The sequence below is a fragment of the Vipera berus genome (assembly GCF_964194415.1).
Source record: "Vipera berus genome assembly, chromosome: 5".
NCBI lineage: Eukaryota > Metazoa > Chordata > Lepidosauria > Squamata > Viperidae > Vipera > Vipera berus.
The window spans coordinates 61,404,939-61,419,155 of NC_138207.1; the positions used below are offsets into that span (position 1 = coordinate 61,404,939).

The 14,217-nt window shown below is 42.8% G+C and overlaps 1 protein-coding gene across 1 annotated transcript in view; it reads left to right on the forward strand.

Moving 5' to 3' along the window:
• Positions 1-14,074, forward strand: part of LOC308668495 (scavenger receptor cysteine-rich domain-containing protein DMBT1-like) — a 40,018-nt gene extending 25,944 nt beyond the window's left edge. The window contains exons 15-20 of the mRNA XM_081328481.1: positions 5,477-5,621; positions 6,966-7,162; positions 8,412-8,453; positions 10,953-11,131; positions 11,742-12,133; positions 12,817-14,074. Coding sequence (XP_081184607.1) covers positions 5,477-5,621; positions 6,966-7,162; positions 8,412-8,453; positions 10,953-11,131; positions 11,742-12,133; positions 12,817-13,087 — 1,226 coding nt within the window. The 3' untranslated portion in view covers positions 13,088-14,074. The remainder of the gene's footprint in view (positions 1-5,476; positions 5,622-6,965; positions 7,163-8,411; positions 8,454-10,952; positions 11,132-11,741; positions 12,134-12,816) is intronic.
• Positions 14,075-14,217: the final 143 nt, after the last annotated feature.

The window sequence follows — 14,217 nt, forward strand, 5'->3', positions numbered from 1 at the left end:
AGAACGTGCTCGGCTGAGCTCCGCGAATTCCAGCTCCAGCTCCAGCTGATAGGCGTCCCTTGGGAGCCCCTCACAGCCTTATGGCTTGCTGAGATGGGATTGGGGTTTTTTGGTGAGTGGCAGAGCAGCAACGCGAAGACTGACGAAGCCGGCAGCGGTCTATTTGGACTGTGTTTTTCGAACGACCGGCTGCTGGCTGCTGCCCCTGCTGCCCTCCGGCTGCCTCTTCCCGCTGTTTTTTACCTTCCCCGGAGCGTCTGGGCTGCTCGTGTCTGGCGTGACGCTCCCTGCTGCTTTCGGGCCGTCCGGGCCACTCTGGTGCTCTCGGGCCGGCTCGGGCTGACGAGGAGGACACCCGTCGGTGAGGAGCATGCCTGTGAGGCTGTCCGGGTGGCGGCGGTGATGATGGCGGCGACGGCGTGGGCGTTGGCCTCGGCGCGGGTTGCTGCCTGTGCGAGGAGTCTTTGGGCCGCGCTCGGCGGTGATAGCGGCGGTGGCGGCGGCCCGAGTTTGGCGGCGACGGCGACGACGGCATGCTCCGGACGCTTGGGAACTTACCAGCTTGCCTCAGGGCCGTTGCTAGCTTTACCGGCGTCTCTGAGATTGTTGCCTCGTCTGCGGGGACCGGCTGCTGGCTTTGGTGCCTTTTTTGGGCTTTTGACCCTTTCGCCGGCGGCGGGACTCCCATGTGGCCCCAAGCCGCCTTGGCCCGCTTCGGTAGTGGTGTCGCCCTCGGGCCGCTCTGGCGGTGGAGAGGGCGGCTATTATTCATCTCGGCGGCGATGGCTGATTTTTACCCTTGCTTCAGGTCGCCTCTTATGGCGACGGCGTCTTCGGACCGCTTTGGTGGCGAAGAGGACGACCGGGGGTTATCTTACCGGAGCAAGGATGACATGGGGCTCCTGCATCTTGTATCATCTTCGAACTGTTTTTGCAGTGACGCCGGCGGTTCAGACTATCTTTTTACTTTGGCCTGCCTTCCCTCTTTGCCTTGGACACACTTTTTACCATCTGCCTGCCTACCCTCCCCCCTCTCCCTTTGGATTTTCGACACACCTGGGTTTCGGCCACGGTGGGAGAGTGGCTGGACTTCTCCATTTGCAACCTCATAGAGGTGGGAGCTCTATGGGGTTTGCCTACCCAGAGGATACCTGGTCCACCCCCAGGAACGGAGTCTCAACCCGTCGTGAGAGGGCGGGGAGCGGCCTGTCTCTGGGGGCACCCAACTGAGTGGCAGTGAAGTTGGGTGGGGATCCAGTCATCTGTCTTTATGTTCAATCCTCCCATGGATAATTAAGGGATGCCTATCCTGGACTGGCTGGACTTTTTTAGACTCATGCGGCAGTATACGAGCACGGACTTGTATGCCCTCAGGGGTGCCCCCCTCTCCTGGGTGCGACCCGCCTCCTTAAACATTTCTAACCTCGATGACGGGCCCGAGTTTTGGGTCTCTGAGAGATGGCTGGGCAGGGGCAGGGGCCATCAATGTAAATCTAGAAAGCCTCTGATTATCTTTTTATCAAAATTTTTTATAGGGCTAGGGAGTGGGGTGGGAGATAGGGGTTGTCTGGCTATGGGGGGTGGCCAATCAACCATGGTTCAGGCCAGACTTGGGTCTGACTGCACGGGGGGAGAACGGGGTGGCGTTGTCGCCGGGGCTCATGAGCGGGTCGTGGGATTATCTATTCCCACGATGGGGAATGGCAGCAGGCGGATAGACAGGGGGCCGTATCGCTACCGGGAGGGCCGTCTCCGCTACTTGCAAGCGGTGAGGCGCTCCGACCCTCTGCTTCTTCCCCGAGATCCCGGGAGCGAGGATGTTCAGCCTCCTGAGCTCCGGCTGGTGTACCTGAACGCCAGGTCCGTGGTTAACAAAGCTCCCCTCGTTAGGGATTTAGTTGAGGGTGAGCATGCGGACCTGGCTTGCATCACGGAGACCTGGTTGGGCCCAGAGGGTGGGGTCCCTTTGGTTGACCTCTGCCCACCAGGCTTCCGGGTGCTACACCGGCCATGAGCTCATGGTAGGGGTGGGGGAGTGGCGGTTACCATTAGGGAGACCTTATGTCCGCGGGAGTCCACCGTTTCTCAGATAGTCGGGTGTGAGTCTCTCTTTGTGAGATTTGGTTCTGGGGCGCAGTTGGGCTTGCTGCTGGTGTACATTTCGCCTAGTCGCACAGCGGCAGCCCTGCCCGAGCTGCTCGATATCCTCTCGGGTTTGGTGGTTGAGTTTCTCAAACTTATAGTTTTGGGAGACTTCAATCTACCATCCCTGGGAGGTTCATCGGAGCTAGCTCGGGAGTTCATGGCTTCCATGACGGCCATGGACCTGACGCAAGTAATTTCAGAACCAACTCATGAGGGAGGCCACACCCTTGACCTGATTTTTTTATCTAGACGGTGGTTGGATGATCTTGGTGGGGGCTCTCCACTTATTATGCCCCTGTCATGGACCGATCATCATCTCCTGCGGCTGGTCTTCCGTTTTGCCACCCCCCGCCGTGGGGACACGGAACCAATTAGATGGTACCGCCCCAGACGCTTAATGGATCCTGATAGATTCCAAGCGGCGCTGGGGTCCCCACCTGCCTCCATTGCTCACAGCTCGGCGGATGCCTTAGTGGAAGCCTGGGAAAGGGCAGCCACTGAGGCACTTGACCGGGTTGTACCCTTGCGGCCCCTGACCCGGCGCAGATCCCAGCGAGCTCCATGGTTCTCCGCGGAGCTCCGGGAGATGAAGCGTCGGAAATGGGGCCTAGAGAGCTGTTGGAGGTCTAGCCGATCCGAACCCGACCGGTTGCGGTTAAGAACCTATATTAGGTCTTATCTCGCAGCGATGAGGGTGGCGAGGTGTAATTACTTCTCCACCCTCATCGCGTCCGCAGATAATCGCCCGGCCGCCCTGTTCAGGGTGACTCGCTCACTTCTTAATCAGGAGGTGAGGGAGGACCCCTTGCAGGGTCGTGCCGAGGAATTTAGTCAACATCTGTCGGATAAAATCGCTCGGATTCGGACCGGTTTGGACTCCAACTGGGCGGAGTCAGGCGATCAGGACACGGGCGGTCTTGTCAACGTTATCTGGGAAGAGTTTGACTCTGTGACCCCTGATGAAGTGGACAGGATTATGGGGAGGCTGAGCTCCTCCACATGTTTGTTGGACCCGTGCCCTTCCTGGCTAGTTTATGCAGCTAGGGAGAGGACACGAGGCTGGCTCCAGGCGGTTATATCTGCTTCCTTGAGTGAGGGCTATTTCCCCACCGTCTTGAAGGAGGCGGTGGTGAGACCTCTCCTCAAGAAGCCTGCCTTGGACCCGGCGGTTTTGAACAACTTTCATCCAGTCTCCAACCTTCGCTTTCTTGCGAAGGTTGTTGAGAGTGTGGTGGCGCATCAGCTCCCTCTGGTCCTGGATGAAGCGGATTATCTGGACCCCTACCAATCGGGCTTCAGGCCCGGGTACAGCACGGAGACGGCATTGGTCGCTCTGGTGAATGATCTCTGGAGGGCTCGGGACAGGGGATATTCCTCTGTCCTAGTCCTATTAGACCTCTCGGCGGCTTTCGATACCATCGACCATGGTATCTTGCTGCGGCGTCTTAGGGGATTGGGAGTGGGAGGCACAGTTCTTCAGTGGTTCTCCTCCTATCTCCTGGGAAGCTCGCAGTCGGTGTTGGCAGGGGGGCAGAGATCGGCCCCTAGGTCTCTCGTTTGTGGAGTTCCTCAGGGGTCGGTTCTCTCGCCTCTCCTGTTCAACATCTATATGAAACCGCTGGGTGAGATCATTCGTGGTTTTGGAGTTGGGTATCATCAATATGCCGATGATACCCAACTTTTCTTTTCAACCCCAAACCACCCCAGTGATGCCCTCGCTGTGATGTCCCGTTGCCTGGAGGCGGTTCGGGTCTGGATGGGGAGGAACAGACTTCAACTCAACCCTGACAAGACTGAGTGGCTGTGCATTCCGGCATCCCGGGACATTCAAAATGTTCCATCTCTTTCTATGGGGGGTGAGCTCTTACCCCCCGTGGATAGGGCTCGCAACTTGGGAGTCCTCCTAGATTCACGGCTTACCCTGGAAGATCATATAGTGGCCGTGACTAGGGGGGCTTTCGCCCAGGTTTGCCTGGTGCGCCAGTTGCGGCCCTATCTGGACCGGGATGCCCTGTGCACGGTCACTCATGCGCTCGTGACCTCTCGCCTTGACTACTGTAATGCTCTCTACATGGGGCTTCCCTTGAAGACCACTCGGAGGCTCCAACTGGTGCAGAATGCGGCCGCGAGAGTTGTCTTGGGAGTTTCCCGGTACTCCCATGTTACACCTTTGCTCTGCGAGCTGCATTGGTTACCAGTTGTCTTCCGGGTGAGGTTCAAGGTCTTGGTTATGATCTTTAAGTCCTTACATGGCATGGGTCCGGGTTACCTCGGGGACCACCTGCTGCCGGCGTCAACTCCCCTCCGCCCTGTGCGTTCCCACAGAGAGGGCCTCCTCAGGGTGCCTCCAGTCAGGGAATGCCGACTGGCGGCCCCCAGGGGGAGAGCCTTCTCTGTGGGTGCCCCGGCTTTGTGGAACCAACTGCCGGTGGAGCTCCGGATGGCATCAGACCTCCGAACTTTCCGTCATGGCCTGAAGACCCATTTATTTGAATTAGCTGGTCTGGCCTGACGGGGGATTTGGGTTTTAAATTGTTGTTTTAGAATTGTATTACTGTTTTTAACTGGGCATTGATTTAATCTTTTTTAACTTTTGTATTGTATTGTATTGTTATTTATATATGCCCTGTGAACCGCCCTGAGTCCCTAGGGAGAAGGGCGGTATACAAATCAAATAAAACTGAAACTGAAACTGAAACAGAAGGCAATCATATCCAACCGTCTCTACAAGTCTCCCCAATTAAACAGTTATTATTACACTTATTATCTTTTAGTCCTCTTATAATTGAATAACAGCTTGAGAAACAGAACAAATGCTGTCCTAAAATCCTAGTTTGTGAAACAAAATGAAATTATGATGAAAATAGGTATGAAACCTGTTTAGTAAGGGTTGGGCAAATGTGCGTAATCAAACAAAATGTATTTTTAGTTACATCTTTGCATATTGTAAACAGTTGTAAATAGTATTCCCCAAAGCTGACTATATTTTTTCAGCTACTTTGCTTCATATGTTTATGGATACCTCTTTGTGTGCTATTTCTTTTTTTCAAAAAAATATAAAACATTGCACTACCCTTGCCTTACACATTTCTCTAATTACCGGTAATTCAGTTTAAAAGTAAAATAATATGTTGGTGAAGTTGCCTCTATTGTATTCTTCCAAATTCTCAGACATTTAACCCTTTTTTTTTATGAAACACCACCCTGGAAAGTAATTCTTGGCCTTATTTTCTATAACAAAAAGAAATTTACAGATATTGGTAGCAGGGGAAATAGTTTTTAAAAATCTACAAAGTTTCATGTGCACAATATTTGGCTTTGTGTTGTCTAGCAAATCAATGTGGAGGTCAGCTCACAGAAGCTTATGGATCCTTCTCTGGACCTTATTATTCTGGAAGCTACAGCAATCAGACTTGTATCTGGAAAATTCAAGTGAGGCCCCATGAACGCATCAGTTTTAAGTTCCTTTCTATACGGTAAGTTGAAAGATTCTTTTAACGTTTTCCTTCTATACACTTAATAAATGTGTTTTTGAGTTTGTAACCCACTAATATATTCCCGGTGTATATGAGCAACAATTACCATTCAAGAGTAAACCAGACTTGGTTAACAGGCATGATATACATTTGGGATGACTAAAACTAAGAAAATCAATTCAACACTTAACTGAATTCAACATAGTTCCACTGAAATAATGTCTTCACAATTTTACAATAAATGCGCCCCTTAAAAGAAACTCTTAAGTGTTTCTTTTTGGCTTACTGTGATTATTTCTTTCTTTAAACGATTTAACATAATTTGGTGTACAGGTAGTCCTTGTTTTTTTACAATCACAATTGGGACCAGAATGTATGTTGTTAAGCAAGGCTATTGTTAAGTGAGATATACCCAACTTTATAACCTTTTTTTGCCACAGTTGTTAAACAAATCATTGCAATTAAGTGAATCATATGGTTATTAAATGAAACCATCTTCACCCATTTACTTTGCTTGTTGGAAGCTGGCTGGAGATTGAATATGGCAATTACGTGACTCCAGAAGGACACTGCAGCTGTCATAAATACAGGCCAGTTGCCAAGTGCCCAAATTTGGATCACGTGATGCTGAATGCTCCAACAGATGCAAATCCAAGAACCAGTCAAAGTCCCTTTTTTCAGTGCCATTGTAACTTTGAGCTAAATGAAGGGTTGTAAGCTGAGGACTACTTGTAGTGGTTAAGGCATCAGGCTAAAGACTGGGAAACCCATGAGTTCTAGTCCTGCCTTAGGCACAAAGCCAGCTGGATGACCTTTGGTCAGTCATTTTCTATTAGAAAGGAAGTAGTGAAAAAAAAATCACTGACAAGGTTTGCCAAGAAAATGATAGGCATTCACAGAGAATCAGATGTGGTCAAACAGAAGGGGAAAAAAATGATGGCATAGTACAGGGGTGTCAAACTCAATTTCATTGAGGGCCGCATCAGCATTGCGGCTGCCCTCAGAGGGCCGAGTGGGTATGGCCAGGGTGGGCGTGGCCTACTGGGTGGGTGTGGCTAGAGTGCGTATGGCCTACTGGGTGGGCGTGGCCAGCTCTACATCGTTCGCATCAAGGGTGCCTATGGGGGCCTGGGCAGGAGTGGGACAGATCTGAGGGTCTCTGGCAGGAGAAGGGTCTCTGGGCCAGGGCCAAGGCAGTGGGGGCCGTTCCCTCATTGTTTCCAGGATGGCTTCACGGGCCGCATGAATCCACTTCGCGGGCCGGATCTGGCCCCCGGGCCTTGTGTTTGACATGTCTGGCATAGTAAGTGATAAGGAGTCAAATCTTTATCTATTTCTGTACAGCCTGGACTGTGATAAAGAATATATTGAGATTTTTGATGGACTCCGATATAGTTCATCTCCAATTGGAAGAATTTGTTCTGCCGCCTATCTCAACTATACCTTTTCATCAACTTCCAATATAATGACAATAGTTTTGCATAGAGATTCAGGTTATTCAGGAAATGGATTCTATGCTCATTACTACTCTGTTCCAGCAGGTAAGCATATTTATGTAGTTCATTTAAGTTGTATCCTGTTAATGATGTGAGTTAGGGATTCAATATTATTTTAAACAAACTTCTGTTTAGTTTTATACTGTGTAGGGCCATTGGTTCACATGAATATGGCACTGTTTTCAGCAGCCTATCTTCATAAATGAAATAATCTTTACCGTCTTTGAACTTTCTGAAATCGAATGATATTTAAACAAATGAAACAAAATAAAAATACAACAATGTAACAATAATACAATAAATTGGAAATGGCATTGGATCCAACAGAGCAGAACACCACTCCTTATCCCTCATTTAATATTTAAACTGGCAGAATCAACAATATTTTAAGATGGAGCTAAACTAGTGGCTGTGTACCAGTTGTATCTTCACAAACAAAAGAGATGGTACAATAGGACAGATTCTCTCTAGTTGTGTCACATAATATATTCAAAGTGCTTGGATAAATGCTTACACAAAGTTCAAAAATAGGCAAATGGGATGCAGACCTTATTTTCAAGCCATTTAGAATTTCAAAAGTAAACACAAAAACCTTAAAGTAAGTATTCAGTACAACTTTTTAGCACTGATATAATCAGTGGTGGGATTCAGCCGGTTTTCACCAGTTTGGTAGAACTGGTAGCTAATTTTTTGTTGCCCAGGCCCAGAATGGACTTCTGGAAGCGGCATCCACACAGAGAATTGGTTGTTCACATATTTGAATGCCACCACTGGATATAATCCAGTTTGGTTATAGTCGTTTGTTCGATAACTGTACTTACTGTCTTTCAAAATAAGCCTCACCATATGTAATCCAATCTCATATGTTCAGGTCACTCAACCCTTGTCCTCCCCATTTGACCCATTGCTGTTAAGAGATTTCAGATTTGGTTCCAAAGCAGCGAATCACTACTTGCTTGTTGGGCCTTGCCACCAGATGACTGATACAAAGGCCAGAGGGAGGTGGGAAAGAGGGTGGGGATACAGCCACACTATTTTCCCCTGTGCCATGCAACCTATGGGATTCTGGGAAGTATAGTTGGAAGGCGCAGTAATGCTGAAACGGCCACAACTTCCCCAGGGGCCCTAGCATTCTGTAAGTTAGCCCATATGAGTTACCTTGGTTCAATAACTCTTGCCCTATACTTTCCAATTTCATCCAATTAAGATTACAAACAGACCCAAGAGTTTTAGTAGTATATAGATTGGATAAAAGTAATTATCATCATGTTTAATTGTTTTATTGTATTCACAGAACCGAGACCTACTACACCATCTACTGCTCCTAAAGCTACGAGTAAGATATTATTCTTTTTCTCTGATATTGTTTAGTTGATGAGTTGTAAAGAGTTAAGTAGGTCACTGGAGATCACAGATTATCTAAATTATTTAGGAATAAGCCCCCAAATGTTCTACAAGTATTGTGGCATGAAGGTAGGAGGATTTGAATCTACTACATGATATGAATCAGGCATGTTTATTTGCTTTGTAAAAAAAATATGGGTTAGAGATGATGGATTTACCCATCCATCCCCTGAGTTTGGATCAAAGTAGCAGCAAGCATAGTAGAATAAAGGTTTCTCTTTGTTTTCTCTTAAAGACCCATTCATGAATTACTACTGTCATATTTAGTGTGTTTTCAAAATGCCAGAATCTTGCATTTCATAGTCATTTGACTAAGAAGTACTTTCTATTCTGCAAGGGATTATAAACCTAAGATTTTTTTTAAAAAAAGATTTAAAAATATTATGCTTTCACCATTTACATGTTTAAAGCAAGCAACAGATTAAAGTCTAATAGTACTATTAGATAGTACAGCAATCATGAATATCATTTTGAATAAATTACAGCGTTAACCTAATCAAATAGTTCTGTTCAAAGACCAATGCTGATATAATTGCTTAATAATTTAATGAATGTTAAATTTCAAATGAGCTTTCCTGATTTCCTAGTTTTAAGTAAATCTTTCAGTCCTCTTTGAACTGAATTTAGATAATAGGGTTACTCCTTTTTCCTACATTAGAATCTACCTTTGAAGTTTAGAATGAGAAATGTAGAACTGCAGAAGTTTGACCTCTGTCTTAGCAGCTCCTGAAATCTTCATTTTTCCCTCAGTAAATCATGCATTTATTTCCTTTTTTTAGTTCCTATAGATTATAATACCATAGTAAACGTCTCATATAATAAATTTGACATGTCAAAAATAAATTTCACATGTACCACTTGAATACGTATTGTCCCATTTGTTTGGGTGGCAAGGATTCAAGTTGACCACAGTGTGTGCTCTGATTCTTGATCCAGATTTATAGAATTTCTTGACTGCATGTAAACTTGTGAAGGCAAGTTTACAAAATCCTAAATCAATAGAAAAAAAGAAAAAGAAAGCCAGTTAAACATTTCAATATTCTCCTTGTCATTATGATATTAGAAAAAGGTCTGTTGGCTATTGTAAATTGAACAGTTAAACCACCAGTTTGATGAAGATGTTCACTTTTGTTATATATTCAGTTTCCCAGTTTACGTTACAGATGCAAGAATTATATTTTTCCTTTTTTTAGAATCTCAGTTATAAAATATATTTGTAGGAATCTAAAGAGTCCTGGAATCATATGTACATAACTGGTCTGGCCAAATTGTCTAATACTGGCTTCTCCAACCTAGTATGCCAGGACTATAGATTGAAGAAGGTTTAAGCATGACATTTATCCTTTGACACAATTATGAAAAGATAGTAGGGATGAAGTTGTGGCATGATAAAACAGTTTATTTCTTAGTTTTGATTGGAACTTAATATATTATGATAATACAATACTAAGCTTAGTATTGTGTACAAACTGATACACAAAGAGGTGAATTCAGATAGGACTCATCTAACATTATTTTGATTATATAGAACATAAAAGTAAAGGTAAAGGTAAAGGTTCCCCCGCACATGCATGCTAGTTGTTTCTGACTCTAAGGGCCGGTGCTCATCTCCGTTTCATAGCCGAAGAGCCAGCACTTGTCCGAGGACGTCTCCGTGGTCATGTGGCCGGCATGACTAGACGCCAAAGGCGCACGGAATGCTGTTACCTTCCCACCGTAGTGGTCCATATTTTTCTACTTGCATTTTTACGTGCTTTCGAACTGCTAGGTTGGCAGAAGCTGGGATACTCACTCTGTTACACGGCACTTGGGATTTGACCCACCAAACTGCTGACCTTCTGATCGACAAGCTCAGCATCCTAACCCACTGAGCAACTGTGTCCCTATATAGAACATAAGCATTTATAAAAAAGAATTGTTTAGCTTCCAGAGAGAAGTGGAATTTGACATTCTAGGTACAGTTCCACTGAAACCAATTTGTTGTTTTAAGGCTTGTGATCTTCCATTTTTTTAGTTTACCTTTTTAGTTCAAAGGTCGATGAGTGTACTTCTGAGAACACACTGACCAACTTCTTTTACTGACATTAAGTATTCCAAAAATTGATTGATGTTTTAGTGGTTTGCATTACTGACCTGTGAATATAACTCATACACAAATTGACTTCTCTCCCCCTTATACTGCATATTCCTGAAAATAATAAGATGAAGTTATTTCAAAATTGTTTCTGTTAAACCCACTTTTCTCTGTGTTATTTGATCTGGATGCTTCTACCCTCAGTGAAAGTGAAAAGCTCCTTTCCTGGCTAAGTAGAAGAGATACAGTATTTCTTAATTAGTTGATCTGGTCCACCAGCAGATTCATGAATTAAAAGAATGCTAATAATTAGATGTATTTGCATTTTGCTTAACGTTTCTCTGTGTTATTATTTAGGACTTTTGTGTTCTGATGGATACATGCGTGCATGGATCAGCATACGTTATCTCCATTCAGTTGGTTATAATGCATCGCAAGTTTACCTGAACACTCCAGATAGAGCATGTTCAGCTCAAATCACAGGCGATTATGTTTACTTTATTATACCATTCTATGGTTGTAACACAGAGATAAGGGTGAGAATTAATTGTTGATGTTAAAACTAATAATTATCTACTTTGTCACTCTTCTTGTCTTAACTATTATTATAAGAAAATTTACTCTGGTTTTGGATTTAAATTGAACTAATGTTATGTTTAACAACAATACAAAATGTAACTTTAAAATTAATTTCAGATATTGGGTTTGAGAAGTTCTGCTTAACTTTAAATACATTAAAGGTAAAGGTAAAGGTTCCCCGCACATGCGTGCTAGTCGTTTCCAATTCTAAGGGCTGGTGCTCATCTCCGTTTCAAAGCCGAAGAGCCAGCACTTGTCCGAGGATATTATTAATACATTAACTGGACCCAATATTACAATTAAAATAAAAAAGGGAATTTTGGAAAGGAGAAAAAAATCGATATCCTTTTTTTGTTTTTGAGACTGACTTTCTATTTTATCATGTGAGTTGTGGAAAAGCCAGGGTTGTGACTACTGAAATTATTGTAATGGGTAACATGGCTTTTGTTAACATAGCTTTTATTTTATAATTCTGAAATAACAGCACTGTTTAAACTGGTGGTGTTTAATGAGTATTTTGATGTCTACACTGTTGATTAATTTTTCTTTTTCTCTGTGCTTTTTTAGACAAAGGATAACGACACAATAACTTATTACAATGTAATCAAGACAATCAACTCCGATTACATTATTACAAGAAAGAAAAACTTTCAATTTCATGTTTTGTGTGAAATGAAGCAGAACACTATTGTGGAGACAATGTTTGTTGCTCAAAATGCTGTTGACCTGACTGAAAGGCAAATTGGCCATTACAATGTGTCTCTGGCATTCTATTCTTCACTATCATTCAGCCATAGAATTGTCGGATCAACATACTACGTTTCACTCAACCAGAATTTATATCTCCAAGCTACTCTGCACAGTTCTGATCCAAATGTTATGCTCTTCCTAGACACATGTGTCGCATCTCCAGATAGTAATGATTTTAGAACGCTGACCTATGACTTAATCCGAAGTGGGTAAGTGTGTATTAAATATGTAAGAACCACAATCCCAAGTTTTCCACAAAGGAATTGCTGTTGTGTCAGCCACATAAATTCTGAGTTAGATTTTCTTCTTGTGTCTTATTTCTTAAAACAGTATAGAAAAAATGGCAGGGTTCATTTGCGAACTATAACCAGACATTTTCAAGCAAAACAATGCCATGTTCTTTTGGTATCAAATATTTAACTTCTTGTCAAATATTAAATGATAATATCAAATTATAAAATATGCGTTAATATCAAGTAATTCAATCGCATGTAGAAATACTAAGGAGAATAAAGGGATATTGTGGGCTGAATGCTAATGACCAAACTTTCTTTTGATTATGGTCAATTTCACATATTTTGTAAATAAAAAAAAGTTATTACTACAGGGCCATTGCCTTGCTCTTAGTATACAGTCCTCTGTACTAGCAACATATTACTTTCCTTCCCAAGTACATATCTTGAAGCACTTTTATGAGCCCCAAATTTGGGTTTCATTTATTCATTTTGATATTCCAATATTATATGCTTTCTCCATTGTTCTCTAGTGCATCTCATAATCAGAGTCAGCCTACTGCAGAAATTTAGTAAATATATAAATCATTATGCTGTAATAAAATATTTGAAGTAAACATCTAGGCATAACTGAAACAACTTTTTATTTTATTTTTCAGATGCCCACGAGACTCTACTTATAGAAGTCTGTCCTCACCAAGCAACAATATAGTTCGTTTCCAATTCAACTCCTTTAAGTTCCTTAACAAGCACAATTCAGTTTATCTACAATGTAAATTAGTAGTGTGTAGAGTAGATGATCTTTCATCTCGATGCTACAAGGGATGTTTAATAAGAAAAAAGAGAGGTGTGGACGAAACTCAGGAGAAGGTTAATGTTGTTGTGGGACCACTCAAACTTCTGAAAGATGAGAATCAAATTGAAAAATAGGGTTTTTCCTCCACATTTGACTATGTTTTCTGGTTAAAATGATAAAAGCTAGATAGATGCCTAAAATAATAATCATACCCATGTTACTCTGTAGATAAAATGGTTCTAATCCATAGAAAAATACTATCTTTTATACAAGCAACTAAAAGCAAATGAAATAATAAAAGAACTTGTTAAGATCTTCAGAGCGCTTCATCAGGCAATATTAGGGGATGAGGGAAAGGAAGATTAGTCTAAACAGCATTTTACATAAGCAAGGTCTTTTTATTTATGGCTTTTTCCTAGATGGCTATGCAATTTGCTGACACCAATACATCATGATATAAACAGGCTGTTTAATTTTGTTAAGCACCTTATACAAAAATGCCAAAATCCACTTGAGATTTATGTTCCTCATGATGATTGCTAGCCTTATGAAAATATTTGATAGTTCTTATTAAACCCACTAGCACTATCCAAATAATTTTACTATTTGACACTAGAAAACAGCTAACCTGTAAAATGTTCTCCACATGTTTTGTCATTCTTATTTTATTAAAGTCTGACATAGTAGATATACCAGTTCTAACAGTCAACCTACACAGAAAAATATGCACCTGTATTTTCATACAGGAAGGATACATATTAGCTGTATTTAATATATAAATCGTATAAATATATCATGTTAGTATAGCAGCTTTTCTTGCTCTGAAAAGCAAAATTACTTCAATTATTTCTGAAAATAATTGCAGATTATCCTTCTTTCTCCCACCCAATAGCACTTTATGAGGCAGCTTCTGTTGTCTGAGAAGTTAAATGATATATTAAAACTTGGTCAGACTTTTAATAAATTGAATAATTTGCTGAAGACTAAAGGAGTCAATACATGGGACTGCTAAACTAATGAGAAAATGATAATTTTAAAAGAACCCCTAAAGATGGATGAGCTACAAAATCGAAAAGTTTTAGGATTCTATGCTGTATATATGAATAGAAGAATTTTGTCACTAAATTAATCTCAAATTATAGGAAATTGTATTTTGCTTCCAATGCATTGCAATAAAACTACTATCTTTGCACACTAAGAGTGAGCTTATTATTTTGGTGAAAGGACAGCTACTTTTGCACCTGTGAATTATTATATTTATTTT